This window comes from Coffea eugenioides, chromosome 4 (genome assembly GCF_003713205.1).
Source record: "Coffea eugenioides isolate CCC68of chromosome 4, Ceug_1.0, whole genome shotgun sequence".
In the NCBI taxonomy this organism is placed as follows: domain Eukaryota; kingdom Viridiplantae; phylum Streptophyta; class Magnoliopsida; order Gentianales; family Rubiaceae; genus Coffea; species Coffea eugenioides.
In genome coordinates, this window is record NC_040038.1 from 6,302,814 (window position 1) to 6,329,138 (window position 26,325).

Below are 26,325 nucleotides of genomic sequence, written 5' to 3' on the forward strand. Positions count from 1 at the left end.
TTTGTTCATGTGGCTCTGGAAAATGCTCGGGCTTGAGTTGAGCTGAAGTCGAAAAACCATACAAGAGTTGATTCAAGCCGGCCTGAGGCGGCTGTTCCAGGCTTTTGTTTAATTGAGCCCCACGGTCCAGCTAGCCCACAAGCCCAGCTTAGGTTGTTGAATAATTTCCAAAAAATGCAAATACTAAAAGCCTAAAACACCCCATGATTTTGCTGACCTAGTGATTTATCTCAACTCTTTTTTTTTTTTTTGTCGATACGATATTCCTACACACTCGCTTGGATTTTTTAAGCAGAGCCACTTTTTAATGTGGCGAATTGGTGGGAGGCAAGATTTGAACCCTTGACTCCCACCCCACCAAGTGTTAATGTATTGGTGGTGCCTACCAGTCCAAAGGATTCAAGTTTTTTACAATTTGTGCCACGTTATTCCACTCATACAGAAATTAAAGCTTTAAGTGAATTTCAGATACCATGTTTGATATTTGAAGCCTATTAGAATTTCATGATTACTTTAGAGGCTACAAGACAATTTTTTACCTTCTACAATTATTTTTTCAAAATATTTCTAGCAAGGGAGGAGTAGGGTTGCAAACAAGTGAAGTCGAATCAAGTTTTGGTCTAATCAAGCTGAATTCAACTCAACTTTATCAAACTTAAATTCGACAAGTTTTCAATGTAAAACTCAAATTCGGTTTCAAATTCAAACCTAGTTGAACTTGAGTTCAAGCCTACTCAAGCTCAAAAAATTAAAAAAATAATTATTTTATTTTTAAAATGAATATAATAGATTTTTTTCTTAAAAATAAAAATATTGAGGATATATGTGTAATTTTATGATTAAAATTATAAATATATATATATATATATATATTTGAGTTTGGTTGCGAGTTAATGCGTAGAGTTTCTATATGCTCGATTCGAGTTTGACAGCTCAACTTAGTTGACTTGATTTTGATGTTGGCTGAGTTTGAGTCGAATTTTGACCGAATTAACTCGCAAGCAATTTGATTCATTTGTAGCTCTAGAGAAGAGTGAAATTTAAGAAGTGAAAACGAGCAAAGACGTTAGAATCCAGGGCCTCTAATTCAAAAAAAAAAAAAAAAAAGTTAAAGCGAGAGTTTGTGCATAATAGAACTTTATTGTTGAGTTTCAATCTTGCCAAGTTTCTCTCATGAATTAAGCATTTTGACCTCAAAAGCAATAACTGAATAACCATGGCATTGTTTGGAATTCCAATTACACATTGCAATCTTTATGCCTTCACGTATTTCCTTCTAAAGCGTGAACTATAACTATTACACTGAGGTAATCAACTACATCTAAGAATGATCCTTCTTGAAGTCCCTTGACCACCACCTCCCCCAACCCAGAAATAGTGAAAGCACTTTTGGCTCTTTCCAGTTTCCATGCTTCCAATCACGCCTTCAGATCCCCTATGGAAGGCGCACCGAAGGGTAAATTCAAAGCGTGATCAAGTCACTCTTCCAATCCACGTCTAAGATACAAGTTCAAGCTGCTGCCACGATGAGACCTTCTCCAATCAGAAAGAGTGTGTTGAGTGCAAGCAGCTCTGTGACTATATATATATATATATATATATTTTTTTTTTTTTTCTAGTTTCTATTTTCTATGTGCTGTGTGAGTCAACAACTATTACATCATCCATCAGTTAACTATTTTGAAGAAGGAATGGTCAAAATTTTCTTCTTAAACTTCTTCTTGATCTCCATATAATGGCGGAAGGGTCTGGACAAAGCTGGTAAGGAATTTTTTGAGGAGGAATTTCTGGTATGCTGCAAAATAAGCAATCTAATTTTGAGCAACATTATCAATAACATATCAAGAATCCCAACGTACCATCATTAACGTAAATCTTAGTCTGATGTTAGCATCCATTCTATTGTATGTGAATTTCCCTTCATTCTTGCGGTCCAATAATTTCTACAAACGCCACCCCTCAACAACCCCCCCCCCCTTCCCCACACACCCAAAAAAAAAAAAAAAAAAAAGGAGTCAAATGGATAGGTACAATTTATACAATTGGTGATGACCACAGTTGGTTGACCTATAATAAAAGTATCTATTACATAAAGAAACACACAAACCACATTAAGTTCAAAAATAGAGTTCCTAATCAATGAGATCACTGTCGAATAGAACATGAATAATTTGGTTTAAAATATTGCAAAACTGAAACAGCCCTAAGGATGTCTAAATTGAGTCCTAGTGTAGTATTAGTGGTAACATGTCTTTTTCTTTTTCTTTTTTCCGGTTTGACTAACAGGTACCCATTAGAATATATTTCAGGTGTTATATTTTTTAAAATATAAGATTAATTGAAAAAAGTAAATAAATATAAGGGAGGATAGGCAAGACTAAATAGGGAAAGTATATAAATATAAAAGAGAATAATAATTATTAATATGTGTATGTCTAGAAGTATTAACGAGGGCACTTGTTAGAAAAATCCCTTTTTTTTTCCTTCAACGCTATCCATCCCATTTTGGGTGACGGATAAAATGTAAGTTGTCATCCTTTAACTTAAAAAACTAAAATAAAAGACCCGTTAAAGTCCCCATAGAAATGTCAATTGTGCAAAATTAAGGTCACTTATTTAATTTTGTTGACCATTGTCTGAAATCTCGAAGGCTGATCAAATCTAGTGAAACCTTGATCAGTGGAATCAGGATCTAATGGGGCATTTTGATGGATTATAGTATTAGATGTCCTTGAATACCAATGACCATAGAGGTCCATTTTCACTGCCTGGAGCAGGTAAGAAACTTTATGCCATACCAAAAGATCAATAGAATTAGTTATATTACCTTAATGCAGAAATTTCAATTTGGGAGAAGTCCATGTTGGTTGAACTATCCGGCACAGAAATAGTCCTTGTCGCCATTGATGTTGGGGCTTTGACGGCTAGGACTTTGCAATTCAAAGCGTTCACAATATTGTTGTGGTCCATTGCCAACCTAAACCCACATAATATATTGTCATTTTAGTGTTTCAGACAAAGAAGTTTCGGGTTTGAATGAAAGCTCCTCATTTCCATGAATGGATACAGTACCACACATAATTTTGACTGAGACAACTTTCTTGAATTTTCGTAGCCCGAATTGCATGAAGTAAAATGGGACAAGTAAAATTTCCAGGATAATTGATAAGGCTCATTGAATCTACGTTGCAATACACAACAACGAAAGTGGAGGACAACCAATCAAGGCATAGAGGTTCTTGATTGAGCAACATGCATGATGCAGAATCTTCCATACGAGAGAGAGAGTGTCTGAACTATCACGGTTGGATACATGATACGTGCAAAATTAAAAACTTGAAATCTAAATTCAAATTAATCGTTTTATATCTAATGACGATAATATATACATGATTAGTACATAAAAGATTGATCCATATGAGGAAGAATTACCTGGTCTGGGTGCAACTCAAGTTCGTCCTATCCTCTAAAAAACAATGAATTATGTATATGGCATTAGCCATCACACTCCATTCTTGATTCTTGCTGTCCATTTCAATATTTTAAAGAAGCTGGCAGCTGTGCAACTCTAATTAATTAAAAATGCATGAGAAATTTTGTTGATTTTTCACATAAAAGCATGAGAAACCACATGCTTCAGGTTAGTAAGCATCAAGATCAAAGTCCCGGTCAACATGACAGTTGAGGGCATTTGCATTTGGTAGCTAACCGAACCATTAATTTGTGTGAAGCTACTGAATTTGTAGGTCTCCCATATCGACCTTTTTTTTCTTTTTTCTTTTTTTGGAGAAATGCTGCATTAAAAAGTTGTATTTTGATCCTTAAAGCTTAATCAATACATTCTTAAAATGTATGAATTAAATTATAAACTAATGTCCATTTAAAGACGCCTATGGACCATACACTACATTAAGAAGCAACTATCGCCATATCACGAAATTCTCATATGTGCTCCACATATTTCCTGTGAGCCAAAATTTTTGCACCTAATGCAGCCAGGCACAGAAATCTCACCCTTTTCTAGAAATTTTTTTCTTTTTCTTTTTAGACAAAAAAAACAGAAAACCCATTACAGCTTATTGCTATAGTTTCTTTTTTCCTTCTTTTTTTTTTTCCGTGTCATTTGCCTCTAAAGTGCAAATGTACAAAATTCCTGTAATTTAATGCAAAAATTAAATATAAGAAAGCATATTCTATTAAAGCCTAGCAGGTCAGCAAGTGTAGAAAACCGTCGTGTGAATCAATCTATGGACCGAAACAAGGAAGTGAATTGAACGTTGACCAATCAAGCTTTATGGCAGGCAGCCTTAACCAATCAATCATTCATCTCCATCAGCCACAGCTTTTTGATCAGTTCAAACTTCGAAGATGCTTTCAATCTCATGATTTCCATCATCTATTCCTCAATCATTGTTATGATTCAATTTCCAAGAAAGAATTTTTAACACTACTTACTTGTACAGAAAGCTCTGATCATGAAGCCCAACTACAAGAGTAGAAGCTCCAAGCTCTCTAACAATGGTCACAATCCTTCCTCCTTCTCGGTCCTCTTCAGTCACAACAATCTCAGTCTTGGTCTGCAACCATTATAATCCTAAATCATACACTTGGTCATTAATCATAACCATACCAAATTATCTTCTACATCAATAAACAAAAAAAAAAGGTACTGGAGGAATTTGATCTTGCCACTTACATTTGGGAAATTGTTGCAGATATCTTTGAAGGAAAGAGCCAAGTGGAAGCCCTTTAACCTGAGAAGTCTGAGCTTGTTCTTGTTCCTAGATCTTGTTGATGGGAAAACATGGAGCAGAGTAATCAAATCCCCATAACGAAGAAGATTGTGTAAAGTCCACTGCAGGGCTGTTCTCGCCACATCTACATCTTCCACAACCACCACTATTTTTCTTGCATCCATTGAACTTAAATTCCTATGACTAGCTAGCAAGACTTCTTCCGTAGGGGTTAAAAAAAAAAGGTTTGCGAACTTCAATGATGGATGGATTGATTGGGAGGCAGTTCTTTTACCTTTGTTGTAACTTAGTTAACGTAGAAATTTCTGTCTGTAGCTGGTAAAAAGGGTAGCATATTTTTGGAGATTGCTTGCGGAAATATGAGAAATGGACACCTGAAAATGACTCTAATGGGATCCTCTGATTATGAAAGGGTTTGCCAGAGAGGATAAGAGGAACAAGAAATGGACTTTATAGAATTGACTGGGATCCCTTTGTCAGATTTTGTCACCCTTTATACTCCAGCAATGTGTGTGTGTGTGTGTTTGGTTGTGCCCGAAGCCAGAGGGGATAGGCAGAGTTTAATTTGATACCTGCAGACTCCATTCAATCAATACATTAATCTAATCTAATCCCTCTTCTATTAGGGGAAAATCAAGGTAGGGTGGTCTGCTAGCTTAAGACTACCACTTGAAATTGAAGTGAAAGAAATTGTTGCATTACAAATTTAAATGCAGACAATTAATAAATATGCTAGTATTGAAACATTGAACTCGAAGCAAGGGTGGAAGTTTTATGAGATTAAACATCTTACAAGTAAAATAAGAAAGACTACGGCCTTTCTTATTATGGAAAATTTGATTATGGAAAGTGATTATCAAAATCAACTTGCTATTGCCTATTGAAGTTCTTTTCCATATTTTCAGCCTCTTAATGATTCTTTTTTTTTCTTCTATTCGGACAAGAAGAACTTAGCTTGAGATTTTTCCTTTTACAATCAAATCCCAAATTATGATTGGTTCAATTATCTGCTCTCTAGTTGTTAGACTATGTATCAACATTAACTCTTTTTGTTTCTTCTTCTTCTTTCTGTCTTGGACAGAAGATGAATGGACAGCCCTTTCTTTTAAACGGGTGAATGGACACTTTAACTGTCGTACAAAGGGTAAACCATAAAGAGTTACCAGGCATAGAAAGAGGCAATTAATATGGACGGTGTTAGAAGACAAAAAGGACAACAAAAAGAAAAAGAACAGTAGTATTGTAGGGAAAAGGGATCTTGAGGGATGCAACTACATTGCATGATAAAAAAGACAATAATCTTCTGTCATATCACACTCATGATTTTACAAATATTAATCGTGCTCATTTCAAGAATTGTCATTGCATGCAGAGATCATGCTGATTTAAGTACAAGAAGATGCAAATAAATAAATAAAATTGGTTGTGGTTTTTGATTGTGTCATCACCATTTTAAAATTCCCATTAGTGCCCAGACAAAAAGATTTAATGTCGTCAAGTGATTTGGCCTGCTGGATTCTCTGTATTTTTGTTTATCCAAACAATTAGCCCAATTTTATTTTTTTCAGTTTAGTAATTGATTTAAGAGGGAATAAAAGTTTTCTGTCCTCTGCGATCCCTTACAAAATTACACTCATTCTCAGGAACTGACACCACGACGCTCCAATAACGCAACCCACATCCCAATCCACCACAGTAGGGAAGGAAGGTCTTGAAAGTCCAATATTCTGGACCTGGTGATTCTACAAGGATTAAGAATCCTTGAAGTTTCCCCATTTGCTGAGGATTCATTATGTCTGAGTAACATCATCGAAAAAGTACTTAAAGGTCTTTACATGGTCCTAGAGTTTCTACAGTTTCTCAATAAGTTTGATGTTGTTTTGTCCTTCCCAAGTATTGAAATTTTAAGGGCATGCATGCAGTTTAAAGGTTTACTTGTTAATGCCCAAAATTTTCTTTCTTGCCACTTTGATTGGATGGAGGCTTAATTGCCCTTTCTTGAAACCAACATTCGACCTGCATATAGATCCTAACTGATACAATTGTAGAAAGAAACAGAAGGGTCGACTTTAGAAGACCACGTCAGGAATTGGCTAATACGTTCCACTATTTTCTTTGTGGTCCATTTTTTTTTTCTGCAAAATGCTAAAATTCACATTCCTTCGTCTTAAATCGACATGTCGTATATATTTTAGTACTGATAATACATAGCATCAACGCACTAAAGATGTGGATTTACGATTGAGAGATGTAAATTTAGCCCCTCACTTGACTGTTTGGATGTTAAGGAGGAGAGAAAGATGAAAAAGACAACGATCCTTAGAGCCAATAATTAGCTATCCTACTTGTGGAATTAAAGCTAAATTGCTGTTCTAGCTTTTATGTGCTTTCTACGTCCGGTATGAAACTTTTTACAAACTGCACAGAAAAAAGATAGAATAGTTCATTTTTGTGAGAACAAGTATTGACAGGATGCTTTAAAAAAAGAAGAAAACAAAAGAAAAGTATTAACCGGATGCATTGGTAGGCTACAGTACACTGTTGCAGATCATACTCCTTTTTAGAGGTTAAGGTCCAAGTCGATCGCCAAACTTCAGGGGTTTAATGCTCAAGGTAGAGGCTATTGAGTTATGAAACCAAAGGTTTTCAAGGTTTCTCAGGTTATATGATGGCAAACGTTGCCCTCAGTTATATACATGTTTCAAGGAAGATACCCTGTAGAAAATGCACAACAACTCTGCTATCTGGTTCCCCATCAAAGAAACCAAGACAGGAGGAAAATAACCTCCACAAGACTGAAAGAATTTGAGTATTCTTTCGGAATAAACGGAAGGATTTCTTACACAAAACTAATGAGATCCGGGGAGAATGTATTTCGAACAACGAGCAGGAACACAGAGATCAAACTAGACAAAGGATCTGCTCTTGCTTCAATCACGCACCTGTTTTCTGGTTCAGTAACTAGGAAAAATGCTGACCACGACCTCTCGGTGCCAAGAGCCCAGGACTCTCAAACAGTGTGACTAAATGTTAAGGACAAGCTTGGAATGATATATCAACTAAGACTCCAGTCAACTGACCTGTAACCCTGCCATCTCAAGTAAGAACCTGCAACAGAACTAAAAGCAATTTGACATGTGTTTGAACATCATCAAGTTCAAACAGACGTTCTTTACTTCACCTAAAATTGTCAAACTTATATGACTAAATATATTACACAGATCAGCAGCCCGTTCATTTGTTCCTATAGGTCTAAATAACAACAGGCAGTTCTGTTTTATTGTTCCTGAGTCTTACCTGCCCTTTAGTTATCATACATATTGTTCACAACAAAGTTTTGGGCATGGTTCTGACCCAGCTACCTGAGAGCAAAACCTGCCCTTGCTAACATTCATGACAATACAAACATCACTGTACAAATTTGATGAGTTTCAATACAACACAAAATACTAAGGGCATGCTGCTTCTACAACCCACAAACAGAGCAAGCTAGCTTATTTAAGTTGCACGGCTCCAAGCTGCTTTCACACGGCCTCTTCCTGCATTGTAATACCCCCTACCACGGTAGGAACCCTGTGAATTCCCTCCCCTATATGGCCCCTGAATGCCATGATCCCTTCGATGTTGCAGAATCTCGCCAATTTTCTGAAAGATTCAAATGCATGTATAATTCAGTAATTGACCAAAAACAGATACCAGAAGACTACTTCTATCTGAAACATGCATTACCTCGTCATCTGTCTTTCTAAGCTCTGAAACCTTCCCTCTGTAAGACTCACCATCCAGGGTAGGGCATGAAAGTGAATCAAAGAAGTCATCCTTACAGTAAGCGCTCTGGAAAAGGAAGTGACAGTCTAGCTGGTGAAAGACTTCAGGAAACAGAAGTTATGGAGAATAAGCAACGAGTGTAAAACTTTTTCTAATTAGGCAGACAATTGGCCCACCTTATTGTCTAGCTTCGGCAGTCCATTTCTAGATTCATCTACTGCTTCTTTTCCTTTACGCCCTATTTCATCTTCTTTGTTATCTTCTGATCCACCTTGCTTGGCTTTATCAAGAAGACCCCAGATCTCCTTTTTATTAAATTTGGCATTCATTGCCTCAAAGTCAAAATCCTCAGTAAAGTTGGCGTCAGCCTACAGAACAAAAACAAAGAATGACATAAGTCAGCAATGAGGTAACTTGAACGGATTCTGGAATCTAAATTTGAATTGTAAAGTACTCCTACCTCACTGCTTCCCCATGCAGGACTCCCACCATGGCGGCGATAATATGGTCCAGCAGCATTTGGCTGGCCAAAAACATAAAATTAAACAGTACGAGCATGGATAAATCAGAAAAAACAAAGTTAGCTAGACATGAGTACAAGAACATAAGAGGAGACAGAAACTAACGTAAAAAGAGAAAAATAACAATTAAGCAGACTCTGATTATATATATATATGTATGTATGTATGTGAGAAGGAATGAAAATAAAATGCAACACAAAATTACCGCATTCGCTCTTCCCTGGCCTCTAGGAGCCTGGTGACGGTATGAAGCAGTGCCAATCAGCTGGAAGATTAGACATCCAAAAAACATTTGATTATGATACGTAGAGTATGAGCAAAATACTGAAGTTCATGATTTCCAATGCTTAACAGGAAATTAGGGAAAATTAGAAGGACATGGTATTTACCGGATTTCCTCTTCCAACTGGATGACCTCTACAGGTCTGATAATTGTGTGAAAAAGCTCTATTTGGCTAACCAAATTGTAGAAGCACAAAAGACGTTATCAATATCACATATTTTTTAATGAAAGAAATCAGTGGAAAAATGCATTACATTCCCCCAGAAAAAATTTTTTTGGATATGATAATTAACAAGGTTCAATATAACCAATCAACAGCATGAAGTCATTTTCTTTCTCTTCTCTGACCCTAGATATCTATCTATGAACTGCCTGCCTTCCTTTGACTTGTATATTGATGTTTTCAGTTAAGTTTGGGAAGTGTGCATAAATGCAGTAAGAGAAAGACATATGAATTTACCAAATTTCCTTGACCCCTTCCAAGCATACGATCTCTATTACTCTGGTACCGGAGATGCATATCTCCATAAATCTGCACAAGAGAAAATGCACAAAAAGAAATGTAAGAAAAACCTTCCAATTGCAGTATACGATATTCTCTATGAAAAGGAAAATCAATCAAGAAAGGCATAAAATGAACCAAATCTCCTCGACCCCGTCCTCGAACCTGTCCATGGTGCTGGCTACCATGGTGAGATGATGATGCAGGATCATACAGCTACAGTTAAAATCACAATCAGAAAAAAGTTTGATATCTCCCGACAATGAAATGAAGAAATCAACTAAAGAAACAATGAAGAGAAAATTTTCATGCACAGTACTCAAGCAACTCATGTTATTGCTACTTTTTATCACAAGGAAAATCAAATTCATGTCTTGTTGACTGTTGAATGAGAAATTTGACAAGCTATTGATTAGAGACATGACAAAGTGAATTGGGTACATTTGATTTATAATTGAACTTGACAAAATTTCTCTCAGTCATCAAGTCTGAAATACCATCATTACAACATAAACTGCAATTTTCCTGATACAAGCTCAACATGATGGTCATGAACTGCAGCAACTGCTTTGGCCATACTAACTGCATGGGCATGTTGCTTGCCCTACGTGAGAAGATTATACTAACTGCTGATAACTAATGCGAATTCAAGCTAACATCGTTATTTTCTCAAATTCTGATCATTGGACAATAACACCTATAGCACGGAAAATGAAGAGAAATGTGCATGCCTATAAAGGAAAATTAAGTTAACTCCTAATAACTAATGTGAATTCATGCTAGCATCTTTATTATCTCCATTTCTGATCATGGCCAATAACACCTTTAGCACCAAAAATGAGGAGAGAAGTGCATACCTTTCGAGCTGGTGATTTTGGCAGTTCTGTTGCTAGTTCTTCAATATTCTGCGAATCTGATGGCTGATGGTTGGATGGTGATCCTAAATTACTGTTCCCATCTGTACAATTGTGAGGAGACGATGCATTTACTGGCCTTCGCTCCCAAAATGAACCTGGGATTGTAGGAGATACATTTGATCCCCTCACATGAGGAGTGGTGGATGAACCCACAAAACTTGATGTGAATTTGGATATCAATGGAAATGGAGCAGGGCCAAGCAAGGACTGAGCTTGGTTGTTACATGGAGGTACAGCAGAGTTCACATTGGAAGCGATTACCAACGAAGGCTCTTTTTCAGAGCCAGAATCAACCACTTCCATCGAAAGGGGTTGATCTGTAGGAAGGGCATTGGAAATGTTACTTGACATTGGTGTGGAGGATAGATTGGAAAACAATGTAGAAAGAGGTATATGGCTATATTGCACAGTTGAAGGCAGTGGCGATGTAGATATTAAATTCACAGAACCAAAACAAGCAGGTGGCAACAAGTTCTGCGGAAGTTCAATGAAATTTAATGCATTTCCGGGGAAGGATGCGTTCACACTCGGATGTGGCAATTGCTGCTGAATTGAATTTGGTAACAATAAACCTTGGGGTTGCGGCGGATAAGTTATCTGCTGAAGATGAGATTTTTCCCCAGGCAACCCAGTAAATCCAGGCCAATAACTTTGCATGGTAGGCCCATTTATGTTTACTGGTGGAAGAGGAATTACTGAAGCCCAAGAGTCAGATAACTCCATGGATCGACGGGGAGCTGTATTTCCTTCAAGTGGCAGAACATTAACTCCCAAATGAGAATTGGAACTAGGATTTGAACCTACCAAGGCACTTGAAGAAGCCAAACTGATATTTGTAGATGGTGGGTGAGAATGATGTGGCTGCACCACAAATTTAAGTTACAGTTAAGATTCATTTGCAAGATGCATCAAAAATATTAGTCCAATCATCCTGAACAGACATACCTGTATAATGGCAGGATCATCAGGTAAAGTTGGTGTACTCTGAACAGGTGGAAAAGAGATAACCTGAAGATCCTGCAAGGTGAAGCAACGCTAGTTAAGATCCTGCAAGGTGAAGCAACAATAGTTACAATAAAAAGCATTTGTAGCAGATAGAAAGAATATCAGCACCAAACAGGCTTGTGAATTTCATGATGAAATGTTGCATGTAAAAAGCTTTCTCCTAATGAGCAGAGAGATCATATGCATGTACTCAGTCCTCGACTTCCAATTTACCTGAAGACAACCTTTCCTTTGATCAATGTAACTAAACTTTAACGCTAAAGCAACTAAGAGGAAAATGGGCATACTAAAACTTTTTTTTTTTGGGCATACTAAATGTTGGTGCCTGCAATTGCATATTTTATCATGAAAGTGAACTAAATGAACTCTAGTGTGAGGGAAAAAAAAGGAATATATGGAAATCCAATGATACAGATATTACTTCAGATAAACTGTGCTTACTTATCAACAGAAAATCTCAGAAATGAAAGCCCCTGGGAAAAAGAATAAGTTCTCCATCAAAAAACCAGAGGGAAGACCAAAATAACTCTTTAGGAGTGAACAAATTCACCAGCTCGACTAAAAATCCAGATTCAAATCTTTACTCACACATTATTGACCACCCTTGATTCCTGTAATTTTTAAACATGTCGTGAAGTCTTATACCAGTCAAACATGTGAGGTGGATTTTCTTTCTTTAAGCCCAGTGCACGAAGCTTCTTGGACCTACACCGAGATAAAGCAAGGGGAACAAGAGAATGCCAAATTGGAGATAGTGTGTTTATTTTTGCATTGTTCTTTAATTCTAAGCACAGAAGTCTCGAGTGTTAAAATGTACAGGCACTAAACTCTCAGGTCCAAATGAATCTAACAGGAAGAATTTCAGGTGAGGTCTCTTGACTCTTCCCCTTTAATTGGCTCTCCTGGACAAAAAGCAAGGAAAAATTCCAACAAGTAGCGACTCTTCCAATCGTCCAAACCTTTCATTCTTGGGTGTAGTTGATAAAGGGCACTAAGGTCAGTCATATGAACTTAATTAGTGATTATGCGGCACTTGGAACTGCCTTACCGTTATCCAACAGTATAGCCAAAGCAAAACTAAGATTGTTACCAGTGTGAATGACGTTTCATGATTCCGAGAAAAGGAACTGAAATTTGTTAACATCTTCACAGCATCTTATTCAAATTCTAAACAGAAAACTTCAAGACAACTCACAAAACATCGAATATTTGTCCTAGACAACTGCTTAAACCCATTAGGTATCGAAATAGGAAATGTAGTGTGTGAAAGATCCAGTCAAAATAAATTTTACCTTAATGTCGGTCCCTCGGAAGTATATGTATTCATAAAGTCTGTCACTGGGTGCAACCTGGGTACCATCCATCTTTTGTCTTTCCGTTCCAGAAGATTTTACTGCCAATAAATAAAGAAAAATCAGTATAAACGGAAACTGAAGTTCATGAGATCAAGTAATAATGGGAAAGGACATCAACTAGATCAATCTTATAAACTGTGTCACAGATGGAAACAGAATCATATCATAAACACAGAAGACTCTTATAAAGTAACCAAATGAGTCTGAGACATTATATCACACATCTAGATCCTTCTCTACTTGTCAAGAGCATACAATCCGATCTTTAAATGTGTTTCCTGAAACAACTGTATTTGGTAGGAAAGAGTCATGAGACTGGATATTCTGAAGGATATATGTAAGGGAAAGTAGTTGAACCACTGATATGAAGATCCATATGCTTAACAAGTTAAGCAGCAACATATCTATCAGCAGATTGTTCAGTTCAAAACGATAAATGCATTGGACTGATGTGCTGAAAAACCGCATCAAAGTTTAGGAAGCAAGAAAAGAAATATGAGTAGTTAAAGTAATGCATCCACTCAAAGAAGTCTTAAACCAGAAAAATGAGACCGGCTTCCGACATGCATTTCGCGGTAGTATCCATGCATGCTACGTAAAACATCCAAAGGGTTGTGGAAAATTTTCTTTCTGCATTGATCAATATACAAATATGCATGCATTTCATGAGAGCTTGCCTTGACCTCATCCTCCCATTTCATATTTCTTCTTCTTCGTTCCCCTGAGTTAGGCCTTCATATCTCTCCTCTCAATCATTTTGTTCCACCCTTAAGGAACTCACTGAAATCGATGACATTCTTTTGTCCTCCCCCCACAAACACCCTGGCGATGTCTTTTAAATTTTTTTCTTCTTTGAATTGGAATAATCCCCTTGTATCTTCATGATTTCCTAATGACATAAAATGCATAATCCTGCCCTAAACAACTTACAGTGTACTTTCTAGTAGATCTATCAAAACCACACACATACAATATCTTTTCTGTATGGTCAGAGAGATACACGTGCTTTTCCACAACATTCAATACAGTAACTGAAAATCCACATACAGTCACTTATTCAAGAAATTTTACATATTTTTGAATTACTTCTTATGAAGAAATTGTAGCCTGCAAACAAGTTGCTCCATTATCCTTAAGCCTCATCAACACATACGTGTTAAATATTCCCGTACAACTCCTATACTTGATTATAAAAAAAACATATGTCAAACAATCAATGTACTGTATGAAAATGCACATACATCTAACAAATTAAAACATAATCTAAGCAAAAACAGTTTTTTAATCAATTATTGTACAGCATCAAAATGTTAAATTCATTTAATATATTAAACCATAATGTAAGCAAACCAATGATACCCAAGAAATAAATAATTTTGCAAGCCTATGCAACTGCAAAATGTATAAAACACCAACTAAAGTACGGACAGAAAGCATAGCTGTATCTGACAATTTGATTCTATGATTTGTTTTAAAAAAAATTTGCGACTTTATGTTGAAGAAAAAGTATAGAAATCATAGAATCAAATTGTCAGATACAACCATGCTTTCTGTCCGTACTTTAGTTGGTGTTTGATACATTTTGCAGTTGCATAGGCTTGCAAAATTATTTATTTCTTGGGTATCAAAGCACAGACTTTATGCTGAAGAAAAAATACTATATACGAGTACAGACATATTCAACATAAGTAGTTCTTCCATGATGATTAATCAAACGAAAAATGAGGGGAAAAACCAACAAAAAAACAAAATTAAAAAATACAAATTTCAAGGAAAAAAGAAAAGAAGAACTGTCAGTGGCAATGTGTATAAGGGTATGTAGGAGTATGTGTGAATTTTGCATGTAAAAATTAGCACATGCATACATATAGAAACACAAATTCGTATGTCGAAACGATTAAATTACGCAAGATTTAAAAAGTTTTACATGTGTGTTCAACTGAGTATCTGAATTTTTTAATATACAAAAAAAAAAAAAACTTTTTTGCATGATCACAGACTCACCAGTACATCAATCAATAAAACAACAAGCAAATCACATGAAATTGAAAAAAAAGAAAAGAAAAATCAAGAACTTCAAGCGTGTGAGTGCGTGTGTGTATGTGTGAACTGTTGCATGCAAGACTATACACAAAGATAAACAAGTACAATTCAATGGCAATACACATTATAAACAGAGAAAATTAAAAAACGAAGAAAGAAAACCAAAAAAAAAAGGAAAAGAAAGGAATTAGAAACCATTTCTCAAGCCTATGATGGACTCCTGCGGGCTGAGATGAAACAAGAATCCTTCATATCGAATATCCGACTTTGTAATCAAGCTGATTAGACTTCCAATGTACGCTTCCACTCCTCTCGCTGCATCGGTCTCCGTCTCCACTTTCTTCCCCTTGTCCGTCACCATCGCAGCCACTGAGGACGCCCCCGGCGCAGCCATTCTTTCTCCTTCTCACCAAGATAAAAAAAAGGAAAAAAAATTCCCAACCAAAGCCATTGACGGTAACAACTAGGAAGAAAGAACCAGAAGGAAAGAAGCGGTGGTGGGAAACGTGAGAACCCTAGTAGGAGAAGAACAAGTGAGTAGTGGGGGAGGGAGAAATTGGGCAATGAGGAAAATGTAGGCAAAGTGTAACTGCCTTTGGGTCGTCAGCTGGCAAGGGAAGGAGGGAAGAAGACGCCTGGGTTTTTGCCCGGTGTTAATATGCATTTGTATTTATGCAGAGTTTGGGTGTGATTTTTTCGAAATTGATTTTGCTCAAATGTTTGTTTTGCCCTTCTTCCCTTTGTCCTTTTGGCCTTTCTCCTCCGGGTTTTGGGTTTTTTTACCTTCTTCATCATTTTGTCTCTTTTGAGTTTGGTGAGTAAAAGCCAAGATGGATAAAGGGGAAATGCATGAAGTTGCCAGGTAGGAAGTAGTTTGGTTTTGCTCACTCTGCTCATTTATTTGCACCACTCTCATTTATTATTGATTGAGTCTCCTGTTTTTGTATATTGGCAAATTGGCAAAATCTTTTTTCCTTAAACTAGTTTCACTTCTTAAAAGACTTGTGGGATCTGTTTGATAACATACAAAAGTGTTGAAACTGAATCTTCTCAGATATTCAGATATTTTGAGTGTTTGGTAAATGAAAATCCATCTACTGAATTTGTTAAACAGTGCTGAACTTGTGTGTATTTTTTTCAGCACAAAAATCCTAACTGAATGCTTAATTCTGATAAGAATCAATAGAATTACTTCAACTACTTTATCTTATCTACCAAATCTACCCTTGTTTGTTAATTATGTTCAAAATTCTTATCCAATTAAACAATTTGATATTCTCTATTTAACGGTTTTTAGTTTCAATTTTCTTCCTTTTTAATGACTTTCACATCTTTTCCATACTCCTCGTATAATATATTTCATCTTTTATATTAATTTGATTTAAAAATAAATATTGTCATTTTCATACCTAATAATTTTAAGTTAATTAAATCATAAGTTCTATTTCTTTTTTGAATGAAAAGATATAAGGGCTAAATTGTCAAATTAAACTTATTAAGCATTCAGTTATAAATATTTATCAAACAGTATAAATAAGTTTAGCATTAAAATTCAAACATTCATATATTTCTTTTCAGTACTTAAAATTTAGCAAATTAATTGTTTCAGTATTCAGATTTCAGAATTCAGATTCAGTTTTGTCAAACGGAACCTTGGGCCAACATTGATTATAAGTTTCTATCCACAAAGAAATTAAGAGGTATGTATGATAATTAGTACTAATAATTACTATTGTATTCTTTTCATATTATTCATGATGCATGTAGGGGTACCATTGTATTCCAATTTTGTCGATATTTTGAATTACATGTTGTACATTTCTTGTTTTTTAAAATTTCTGTTTTTATAACTATTTATTCATTTCATATATGAATGTACCATGATCATGTAGGAGCTAAGTCTTTCTTTTTTTTTTTTAATATCAATATTTTGAGTTATGGTAATTGTGTTGTTTCTACCATTTTTAATTTTTACATTGATTGTGATGAATGTCGCATGCTTTGCTTGTAGTTATTTTAGGGTTTGGAAATAACTTTCTAGTAATTAGTTATATAGTAGGGTTGACATTGGAGAAGAAGAGTTAGGTTGACGTTCTTGTTCATTTATTTAATCAGTTGATAGGATTAAATTAAGGAAAAAATAACTTTTTTTTGTGTCTTTGTGATGGATAATGAGCAATGGTATAGCAAGATTACTTACTGATGAAAGATGACATAATTTAATTATCTGATGATTTACGTAATTCATGACCTATTAAGTTATTGAATCCATGAAAAGAACTTCTGATGAAGTTAAAAGACGATATCATATAGAAACCCCCCCAATCAATAATGATAAATACAAAAGGAAATACGTTAGAAACTCCAAATCTATGCGTCTCTAATATATCTCTATGTTACTATGTACATTGCTGAACAGGGATTTGGCTACCACCCAAAGTGCAACCAGTTGGGACTTACCCATGTTGCCTTCGCAGATGATCTCTTTATCTTATCAGCAGCCATGGAGGAAGACTGCAAGTTATTAAATCTGCACTTGCTGGTGTTCAAATATATTGGTCGAGTCGAGTGCATTTATTCCGCCGCCTAAAGAGAGTCATTAGAAGAAGAAGAATAGAAAGCTTATATATATAGTATCTTCCTTTCTCTGGTCGGGTGAAATAAAGCAGCAGTATGGAGCCAAAGTTAGCTGGTATCATATATGTAAGCCAAAAGAAAAAAGGAGGTGGCCTGGGTGTGCATGACTTGACTCTATGGAATCAATGTTTGGTCCTCAAGTTAAGCGGATATGGAATATTTGAGCCAAGAAGGATACATTATGGGTGAAGTGGGTACGCATAATTCAGCTTAAATCATCATCAGACTGCTCTTGGAGTTTTAAAGCTGAGAACGATAGCTCCAGGCTTCATCAAACAGGTGGTTGGAAATGGTCAAGATACCAACTTCTGGAATGACCAATGGCATCCGCTAGGGCCATTATACTTGCACTTTTCTGAGAACTTGCTTACTGGATTCAATCTGTCAAAATTGGACTCTGGTTTGCTTTGCAAAAACTCAGACCAGTATCACCTGAAGTCACCTGGTACAAACTGGGATTGGTAGATTTCGTAGAACAGCCTTGGCTGTCTCAAATTACTGCATCTGGAAAGCGAGAAATCGAGTGATTTTCCAGCAAGAAACGGCATCCTCTGTGAGAAATAATAGTTGCTCAAATTATTAACACTATCAGGCATGTTGGTGCTTCGTGGAGACAGGTACCAAAAACCCATGACAACTGGAGATTGATTGCAGAGTGGGGAATCCCGGTAGCATGTTTTGATAGATAGTGAAGTATGTATGGACAAGACAGGATCAGTAAGAGTACATAGCTAATGCAAAGATGGCCTTGATTCTTTCTATGAATAGAAATTGAACAGTTTTGCTCTCAAAAAAGAAAAAAAAGAGAGAGGTAGATATAACTCAATATGAATGGACTTTCCGGTACCTTCTTTATGAGTTTTTCCAGCTAATAACATAACTTTAAGAGTAAGTAGACAATGGCAATAAAAGACGATCTTGAGCATAAGGAAATAAGAGAAGAAAAAGAACTCTTTAGCAAATAATTGAAGTTTAACAAGCTAGAAAGATTAAGCAAGAAACAAAGTTTAAGGTGTTGCTAGCTCTATAACGACTCTATCAATTCAACATATATCCCTTCAATCAATTTAATCTTCAACCCATTTGATTTGAGTATTTACATCATGACGGCATATGCCCGTCTTTCCCGATGTTGTGTAGCATGAAGAAATTTTTTTTAATTTACTTGGAATACTATACTCATATTTTGCTTTGACATCCCTTCAATCCATTTAAACTTCAATTCATTTGTTTTGAATCTTCACATCATGAGGACATATACCGCCTTTCCCAATGTTGTATAACACCAAGAAATTTTTTGAACTTACTTCGAATACTATACTCGTATTTTGCTTTGACATGTGAATTATAAATTTGAAGTAATTTACTTGAATTTTTAACTTAAAAGTTAAGTAATAATAGGAGTGTCGATATAGTGATTTTTTTTGGATAAGTGGGAGGTCTTGAATTCAGACCTCCTACTTACAATTACGGGTGTTCATATTTCAGAAAAAAATCTAAAAATCAGCCGATCTAATTTAAATAGAATTTTCGAACAACGGAATTCAAAAAAATTGAAATATAATATTCGGTAAAATGGTTTGGGAACAGATATTAAAAATATATTACAGAATTACCGATTACCAACCAAATTATTAAATTATTTATAATATTATATTATATATTTATTTATTACTAAATATAAGATTAAATCTTAATCCTATTACTAAATACTAATTTGTAATTACTAATTAGCTAACTTAATTATAATTATATTTGGAATACAAATTTTGATGGAAGTTGGCATGCTGGACCTTAGTTTGACAATTAAATCTAGAATTCTTGTTCATTTCAATGTTGTTTAAGAATTGAGATTATGAGCTAGGGTTTAGGATTATAAACCCCTTTTTTTTTGGCATATCATGTTTGTTTGAATTAAGTTGATTGAATTTTATTAAAAAATTCATGGGATATTATTTTGTTACAACAATTTTTTAGAAAAAAAATTAAAATATTTTAATTCACTATTGACATTTTTTATTTTAGATATTAACGAATTACTGATTTTTCGATCTAATTTACCAAACTAAAGTTTGAAAGATAATCAAATATTGGTCTTAAACAATCAAGTCCTTAAAAACTGGAATTTTTTTTTAATCAAATTCAGGATTACTGGCCGATAGACATCCCTACTTATAATTCCTGTCATTTTATTACCTCACTCAACCCTCCCCCTATCAATATAGTCTTCAATTTATTTTAATGGAAATTTTATGTGACTAAAATTGGCCCTTTCTCCAATCAAAATGGAATTAAATTGCTATTTTTAATTCACTTAAAATGTTAATTAACAGCTTTTTCAATTAAATATCCTTTATGCATTTGCAAAAATTGTTAAAGATAACTTAGATGAGAGACAAATATGTTTTGGCAAAATCATAACTCAAGAAGGACCAAATTCGTATTCTCTCTCTCTCTCTGTCCGGTTTTTTTTTTTTGGTAAGGTAAAAAAAAAAGAATTATTAAGATAAAAAATAAAAGGGTTTAAGAATAGAAGGGTTAAAGGGATAAGGATTTCATTTCAATTTCCCCCAAATTTTAGCAGATCATTTCTTTTCTCTTCATCAATGGCGTCTTCACTCTCAAGGACACTTTGCCGTAGACTTCTTCTCTCAAACCCCAGATCAAAGCCCTCGACTTTCTCTTATTCCTTCTGCTCAAAAAGCTTTTCTTTTGTGGACGCCTCCTCAGAGTCGGACGAACCCTCCACTGTCAATTCGGCCCATTCCGATGCTGAGTCAGCGGCCCCCTCTTCATTTTCTGTTTCTTCCTCAGACTCAACTAAGCAGCAGCGCGTCATTCGGAGTCGTCCCCTCGAAAATGGGTTGGATGTTGGCATTTACAAGGTCCAATTTTTGCTGAACATTTCTGAATTTGTTTTTTTTTTTGGAATTTATTGTCATGGTAATAACTGTTAGAATAGAGTTTCAAAGTTTAATTTGTTTTTACATGTCGACAGTAATCTTGTCTTCTTGTTTTTTCTGTAATGTATAAAAATTGTTGTGCGTTTTTGGTGGGGTTACTTTGCACAAAATTTTGTTAGACAGGATGAAATTCTTATTAGTTTATAATGAAAATTACTAGCAGGTCAAAGATTAGAATTTTATTAGGATCTGACTGAAAGTTTGTGTCAGGGCAAGATTGAACTTTTATTATGTTCTAACTGATATTTTTTGTTTGTTTATACGGGGAAATTTTGAAATTTTTTTTTGTTTCTTTTCAAATTTGGCGTGTGTTTCCCCCCCCCCCCCCCCCCAGATTGATCAGGAGTTTAGTTTGTAAGGGAATTTTTTTTGAAAAAAGCTTATAAAATGTTCTTTTGAATTCTTCGGATTAAGAGGAATTTTGCATGTACAAAACGAAGCTGATTTGCATCCGTAACTCTATGATGTATGTGGAACAGGCTGTATTGATTGGTCTGGTGGGGCAGGCTCCTCTTCAGAAGAAGTTAAGGAATGGGAAGGCAGTCACTATGCTGTCACTTGGGACAGGTGGGATTCGGAACAATAGGAGGCCATTTGATAATGAGGAGCCTAGAGAATTTGCAGATAGGTGTGCAGTTCAATGGCACAGGGTTGCAGTTTACCCTGAGAGGTTAGGAGCGCTAACTGTGAAGCATGCTGTACCAGGGTGAGCCTGTTTGGATTTATTTAGGCTTCTGTGATTGACATTTTGCAAAGGTTATGGCTCTTAAGTGTTGAAATTCTAAAAGTTATTGCATATAACATGTCAAACTCTTGTGTATACTAACATGAACTTTTAATTCAATTGAAAGAGGTGAAAAGAGACTTAGAATCCAAATTAATGAACCTTGGATTATGTCCTGCGTTCTGCTGGTTTCTGAGAAATGACAATCTCATAATTGGGAATTTAATACTAAAGTGAGTCAGTTCTGTAGATTACTTGGCAGACCACCAAATTAGATGGTTTATGTTGCGGTTCAAGAATTTCACTTTTTTTTTTTTCAATTTGTTGGTGTTTGTACACCAAATCCTGCTCCGTAAGTCTTACCCCTTTAGTTGTACTATTTGTATTGATACAAACTGGTGGTCCTTGGGCATTGTTACTATGTTTAATCAGTCTACTTTCTTATCATAGTTGATTTATTAAAGATTGTAGCCTATGGAGATATACATTGGCTGTTTTTCTCTGTTCTCTCTCTCTCTCTCTCTGTTTCTTTCTACTGAGTTAGCTTTGAGCACGATTCGCCCTGCACTTATACTCATCAGCATGCACTGTTCTTCACTTAACAACCATGAGCATCCCTTGCTCCCACGTGTTAGTGCATCAATCAATTGCTCACTTTCTTTTGAGTTATGGTTATATCCTTAATGTTATTGATGTTTGCATCACCTCACAGATCAGTCTTGTACGTGGAAGGAAATCTGGAGACTAAGATATTTAATGATCCGATAACTGGTCTAGTTCGACGTATACGAGAGATTGCAATACGCCGAAATGGTAAGTTTATCACCGTGTTCCCACATACTATCATAATTGCACTGTTGTTAGTTATAGTGCTTGTCTCCAGAAACAAGAAACTATGTTTATTGAAGGTACAGTATCAATTCAATCTGTTTTATTTTCTGATTTCATGTTGGTAAACTACATATTTCTGTACTTATATTGATGCTGTTTTTTCAGCTATTTGCCGCTTGGTGATTTTTTTTTTAACGATGTTTGAAAGAAATTTTATGTATGTTAGACTATGGTGTCTCATCTCTTCTGATGCCAAAATATGAAAGCATTTGGTCACTTGAAAACCTGACTAGACTGTTTGCATGACTGCTTAATGAATAGGATATACAGTATCTGTTAACAGATACAAATGGAGCACTCCAATTTTGCTTTTCAATTGATCTATTCCTATAAAGTTACATGTATAAAGCTTGTTCTGTCAATGAATTTTTGGAAGTTTCATTTAGTACCCAAAAAAAAAATGGTGAAACACTGATAATATGGTGAACTCTGGTTATGTGGGTCTTGTAGGTCGGCTGGTGTTTTTGGGACAAGGAAGTGATAACCAGAAACCATCACAAGGAGATCTGAGAAGTGTTGGCTATTATTAAAGCGAATCAAGTGTGAAAGCAATGGGAGGCTCTTTGAGAGAGTATTTTAAAACACTCTTGTAATTATGTTTGAGCATTGCTTAGGGAGGAGATTTGGGATGGCCAGATCAAGTCTGATTAAGAAATTGTACTATTTGTCTTGCTAATCTTGATGTCCCTTGCTGAAGTAGTCCGTGGTTGTTAGTGGGAGAATTTCCGAGCATTGCTTATGGTCGCGTTTGATAGCCAGTTTACTTGTTAGTTGGAAAAGTACTTGCCTTGGAATATTGAAGTAGCTCTCTCTGTCTCTCGTTTATTGATGCTGGTATTTCTTATGCTCATAGATCGTTTAACTGTGTTATTCCGCAAATCAATAGGGATATTCTTGCAATAATCTGTTGGTGTTACTCCCAAGAGGGAGAGAAGTGGTGAATGTGGTAGAGACATTAGAATGGTAGAAGAAAGCAATGATGTCTGGAACTAATTTACGAAGGGGCAGCCATTCTTTCTGCTGTACTTCTTGTTCCTTGTGTGTTGTGTGTTATACATTGTTGGGGAGATGGAGAGACTTATTTAGCAGTATACCTGGCAATGGAGTAATCTTATTGTGATATCAATTCATTGTCATATTTTAGCTCGATAGTAGACTGGATTCTAATAATCAGATCCAAATGAAGTTGAGTTCTAGTTTCAAGAATGGACAATAGGCAAGCGCACAAGTATTTGGAATTCAGGTGTTCAGTTTTTCGAGCCAGCTTTGATGGCAGTCGCACTCTTTTAATGCATATAATTGCACTCAGTTCCCACATCGCCTGCGATCAGAAAAGCCAAGCAGGTTGTATTTGCTCTTCATACAGCATTGGACGTCCCTTCGGAGACATCCGATAAAATTGGAACGATACAGAGAAGATTAGCATGGCCTGGGCAAGGATGACACGCACAAATCGAGAAATGGTCCAAATTCTTTTGGGCTATTTTGCAGTCAGTGTCGAATTCAATTACCCGGCTCGTCTGTGATGATCGTGGGCCATGATGCATTGTGTCATATGTTCTGCCACTTTGGACCGCTCTGTTCATCAACACTCTTTGCATGCGCCAAATTCAGCTTTTTTTTTTTTTTCTTTTTTTTGTAGAAAAACCAAGTTTTGCCTTAATCAACAGAAAGAGTTATTGAATTTCACTGTCGATGTGAGAATTATATCAGTGAGCTAGTCGTAAGAACTCTTGTAAGCGATTTGTAATATCAAAAGCATGTTTTATGGCGACTTCAAGTTTGGACTAAAAAGCATGAGCCAGTTAGAATTGACAAAATGGACTATCATTAGCAATAGCTGAAGTGGCAATAGCAGGAATTATCCCACTGCAAATTTGAAAGTCCTCATGTAGTTTTCAATGTGCAAAAACTGTCATCATGTTAAGTTAAAAGCTAGATCAAGTCCCTTTGAATCTCGTTCTGGTGCATAACAATGGGTACTCACATGCAAGGAGTGGAGTAAACATTCTATAGCACTTATATAGCTTCACCCTCAAAAAATAAAAACCTTCCACAGGATCAAGCAAACATAGAAAACAAGCTGATTTATCATTCACTTGTTTAGCAATTCTTTTTCTCAACAACTGTAAAAAGAGGGAAAATAGCCCAGCTACGGGACGTCTCATAGCCTGTTCTGTATTGAAGCCAATGAAAAGTTATGTACTATTGAGAGAACTAACCAAACTTGAGCAGAAAAAATTTCCCTTCATCCCATCATTGCGATACCAAATACCCAAACGGATTTTATCTTAATCATTTAACTGACGAAATTTGTCGATTAAGCAAAACAACAATTATAATAATTAATCAAGAAATAAATGATATAAACCTGATTTATTCACCACTGCCACTACTCTCAGAGTCTTCTGGGACAAAGGAACACTTTAATACACTTGATATCTTCATACTTAACAACTGCTGGAGACAAAGAATGGAGCAGGAACAATAATTGCTCATTTGAGGACAAAAAGTTTTCTTCAGCAAAATAAGTCAAGGGGTTTTATTTTCCTTCCCATGAACATACCTCATTTGCCTAACATTCAAATAATTGCTCTCAAAGGTAGAAACTAATATACCACCTATATCCTCTATCAACCACACAAAAACAGAATTGCTATAGATAAATAGAAAAACTGAATTCAAATACAAAATTTATTAAAAAAAAAGTGATACGTACCACTTAAAAAGCCATATAAAATCAATTCCCCAAATAGAAATCAATCAAAGATTAAACTCAAATTTTAAAAATTCAATGAAAAAAAAGAGAATCTTTGAGCACAAACACCAGCTACAAAAGTGCTCACAATCTAGAAAACAAAGAAATGAAAATTTGAAAGAAACAAATAAGACAAAACTTAGGGTAAGAACAAAATTTTGTAAAATACAAGAGAGGAAGTAATGAATCTGGGTAGTCTCGCCAAGATGCATGCCCATGTGTCTGTGAAAGTGAACGAAGGGTGGTGCGATTGAATAGAAGAGGCAGGAATTGCTAGATAATTGTTGATGAGCTGAGGGAATTTTTTGTCTTTTAACCATCGGCTCTCTACGCTCTATTGTTGTCCCAGATTAACACTAGAGCTGTGAAAGATGAAGATGATGACACAACAGGTAAATTTACCTCCATGCTTGGTCTGTGCAGAAAAGGAGTATACAATGGAAGAGAAGCAATTTGTGGACAATTGGGAGATCGGAGTGGGGAGACAGAGTGACAACAATGGAAGGTTAGAGGAGAGAATGGAATTGCTAGGATGTTTGTCAAGTTCACGGCAAAAGCCACTGGAATTGTTAAAACTTACAAGATAACCAGTCCATTATCTAACCAAAAGATGAAGATGCCCCAAAAAATTCAACAAATCCACAATAATACCGCAACAGTCTCAGCAGCCAACCAGAGATCAAATTAGATGATGAAATCAATTGATAACCAAATAACCACAGCAACTGCTTTAAATTACCAAATAACCAAATCCGGTCAAAATAAGTGGCCCAGTCAAAATAATTGAGCATCTAAATTGGAATTCAATTGACAATCCAATTCCACTCATTCTCATCTTTACAATATTAAGGATATATATACTAGTTATTGAGCATCATGCCTAGACAGTGTGGAATGGCATATAGATTTATAACCGCAAACTGCAGAAACATACAACTAAAAAATTACTGTGCAAAGCCACAGCTTCTCCATTCTGGCTTGCTAATCTGCTTTAACTGCAGCTTTAAAGCTATTCAACATGTATTGCAAGAGATGCACAAACTTCATGTAAAAACTACAATCATAACCAAAAGCAAAATTACATTGTCATATTACTGAAGAGCTCCAACCTTAGGAAGCTTGCACATTCTATCTTTCTCAAGATAAGAAGGATAGCAAAGCTCACTAAGAGAAGCAAGTCCAACTAGTATTTTTTGATATCATG

General features: G+C 35.7%; 3 protein-coding genes and 1 non-coding gene across 4 annotated transcripts; 2 read left to right on the top strand and 2 right to left on the bottom strand.

The window, feature by feature from the left end:
- Nucleotides 1–1,637: 1,637 nt before the first annotated feature.
- Nucleotides 1,638–5,135, bottom strand: LOC113767300. The gene is made up of 4 exons (XM_027311345.1): nt 4,697–5,135; nt 4,456–4,577; nt 2,828–2,977; nt 1,638–1,795 (listed from the first exon to the last, which is right to left on the bottom strand). The coding sequence occupies exons 1-4, from the start codon at nt 4,916–4,918 to the stop codon at nt 1,696–1,698; spliced, it is 594 nt and encodes a 197-aa protein (XP_027167146.1). The 5' UTR covers nt 4,919–5,135; the 3' UTR covers nt 1,638–1,695.
- Nucleotides 5,136–8,252: 3,117 nt separating this feature from the next.
- On the bottom strand, nt 8,253–15,542 carry LOC113768877 (protein decapping 5-like). The gene is made up of 11 exons (XM_027313386.1): nt 15,344–15,542; nt 13,043–13,143; nt 11,691–11,762; nt 10,686–11,606; nt 9,994–10,044; nt 9,787–9,858; nt 9,249–9,308; nt 8,983–9,045; nt 8,699–8,890; nt 8,484–8,612; nt 8,253–8,399 (listed from the first exon to the last, which is right to left on the bottom strand). The coding sequence occupies exons 1-11, from the start codon at nt 15,540–15,542 to the stop codon at nt 8,253–8,255; spliced, it is 2,007 nt and encodes a 668-aa protein (XP_027169187.1).
- Nucleotides 15,543–20,339: 4,797 nt separating this feature from the next.
- On the top strand, nt 20,340–23,297 carry LOC113767786 (single-stranded DNA-binding protein, mitochondrial-like). Its single transcript, XM_027311979.1, has 4 exons — nt 20,340–20,670; nt 21,228–21,454; nt 22,185–22,285; nt 22,814–23,297. The coding sequence occupies exons 1-4, from the start codon at nt 20,392–20,394 to the stop codon at nt 22,891–22,893; spliced, it is 687 nt and encodes a 228-aa protein (XP_027167780.1). The 5' UTR covers nt 20,340–20,391; the 3' UTR covers nt 22,894–23,297.
- A 440-nt stretch (nt 23,298–23,737) lies between these two features.
- On the top strand, nt 23,738–23,838 carry LOC113769682. The gene has a single exon (XR_003468231.1). It is a non-coding gene; the product is annotated as a U6 spliceosomal RNA (small nuclear RNA).
- The last annotated feature ends 2,487 nt before the right edge of the window (nt 23,839–26,325 follow it).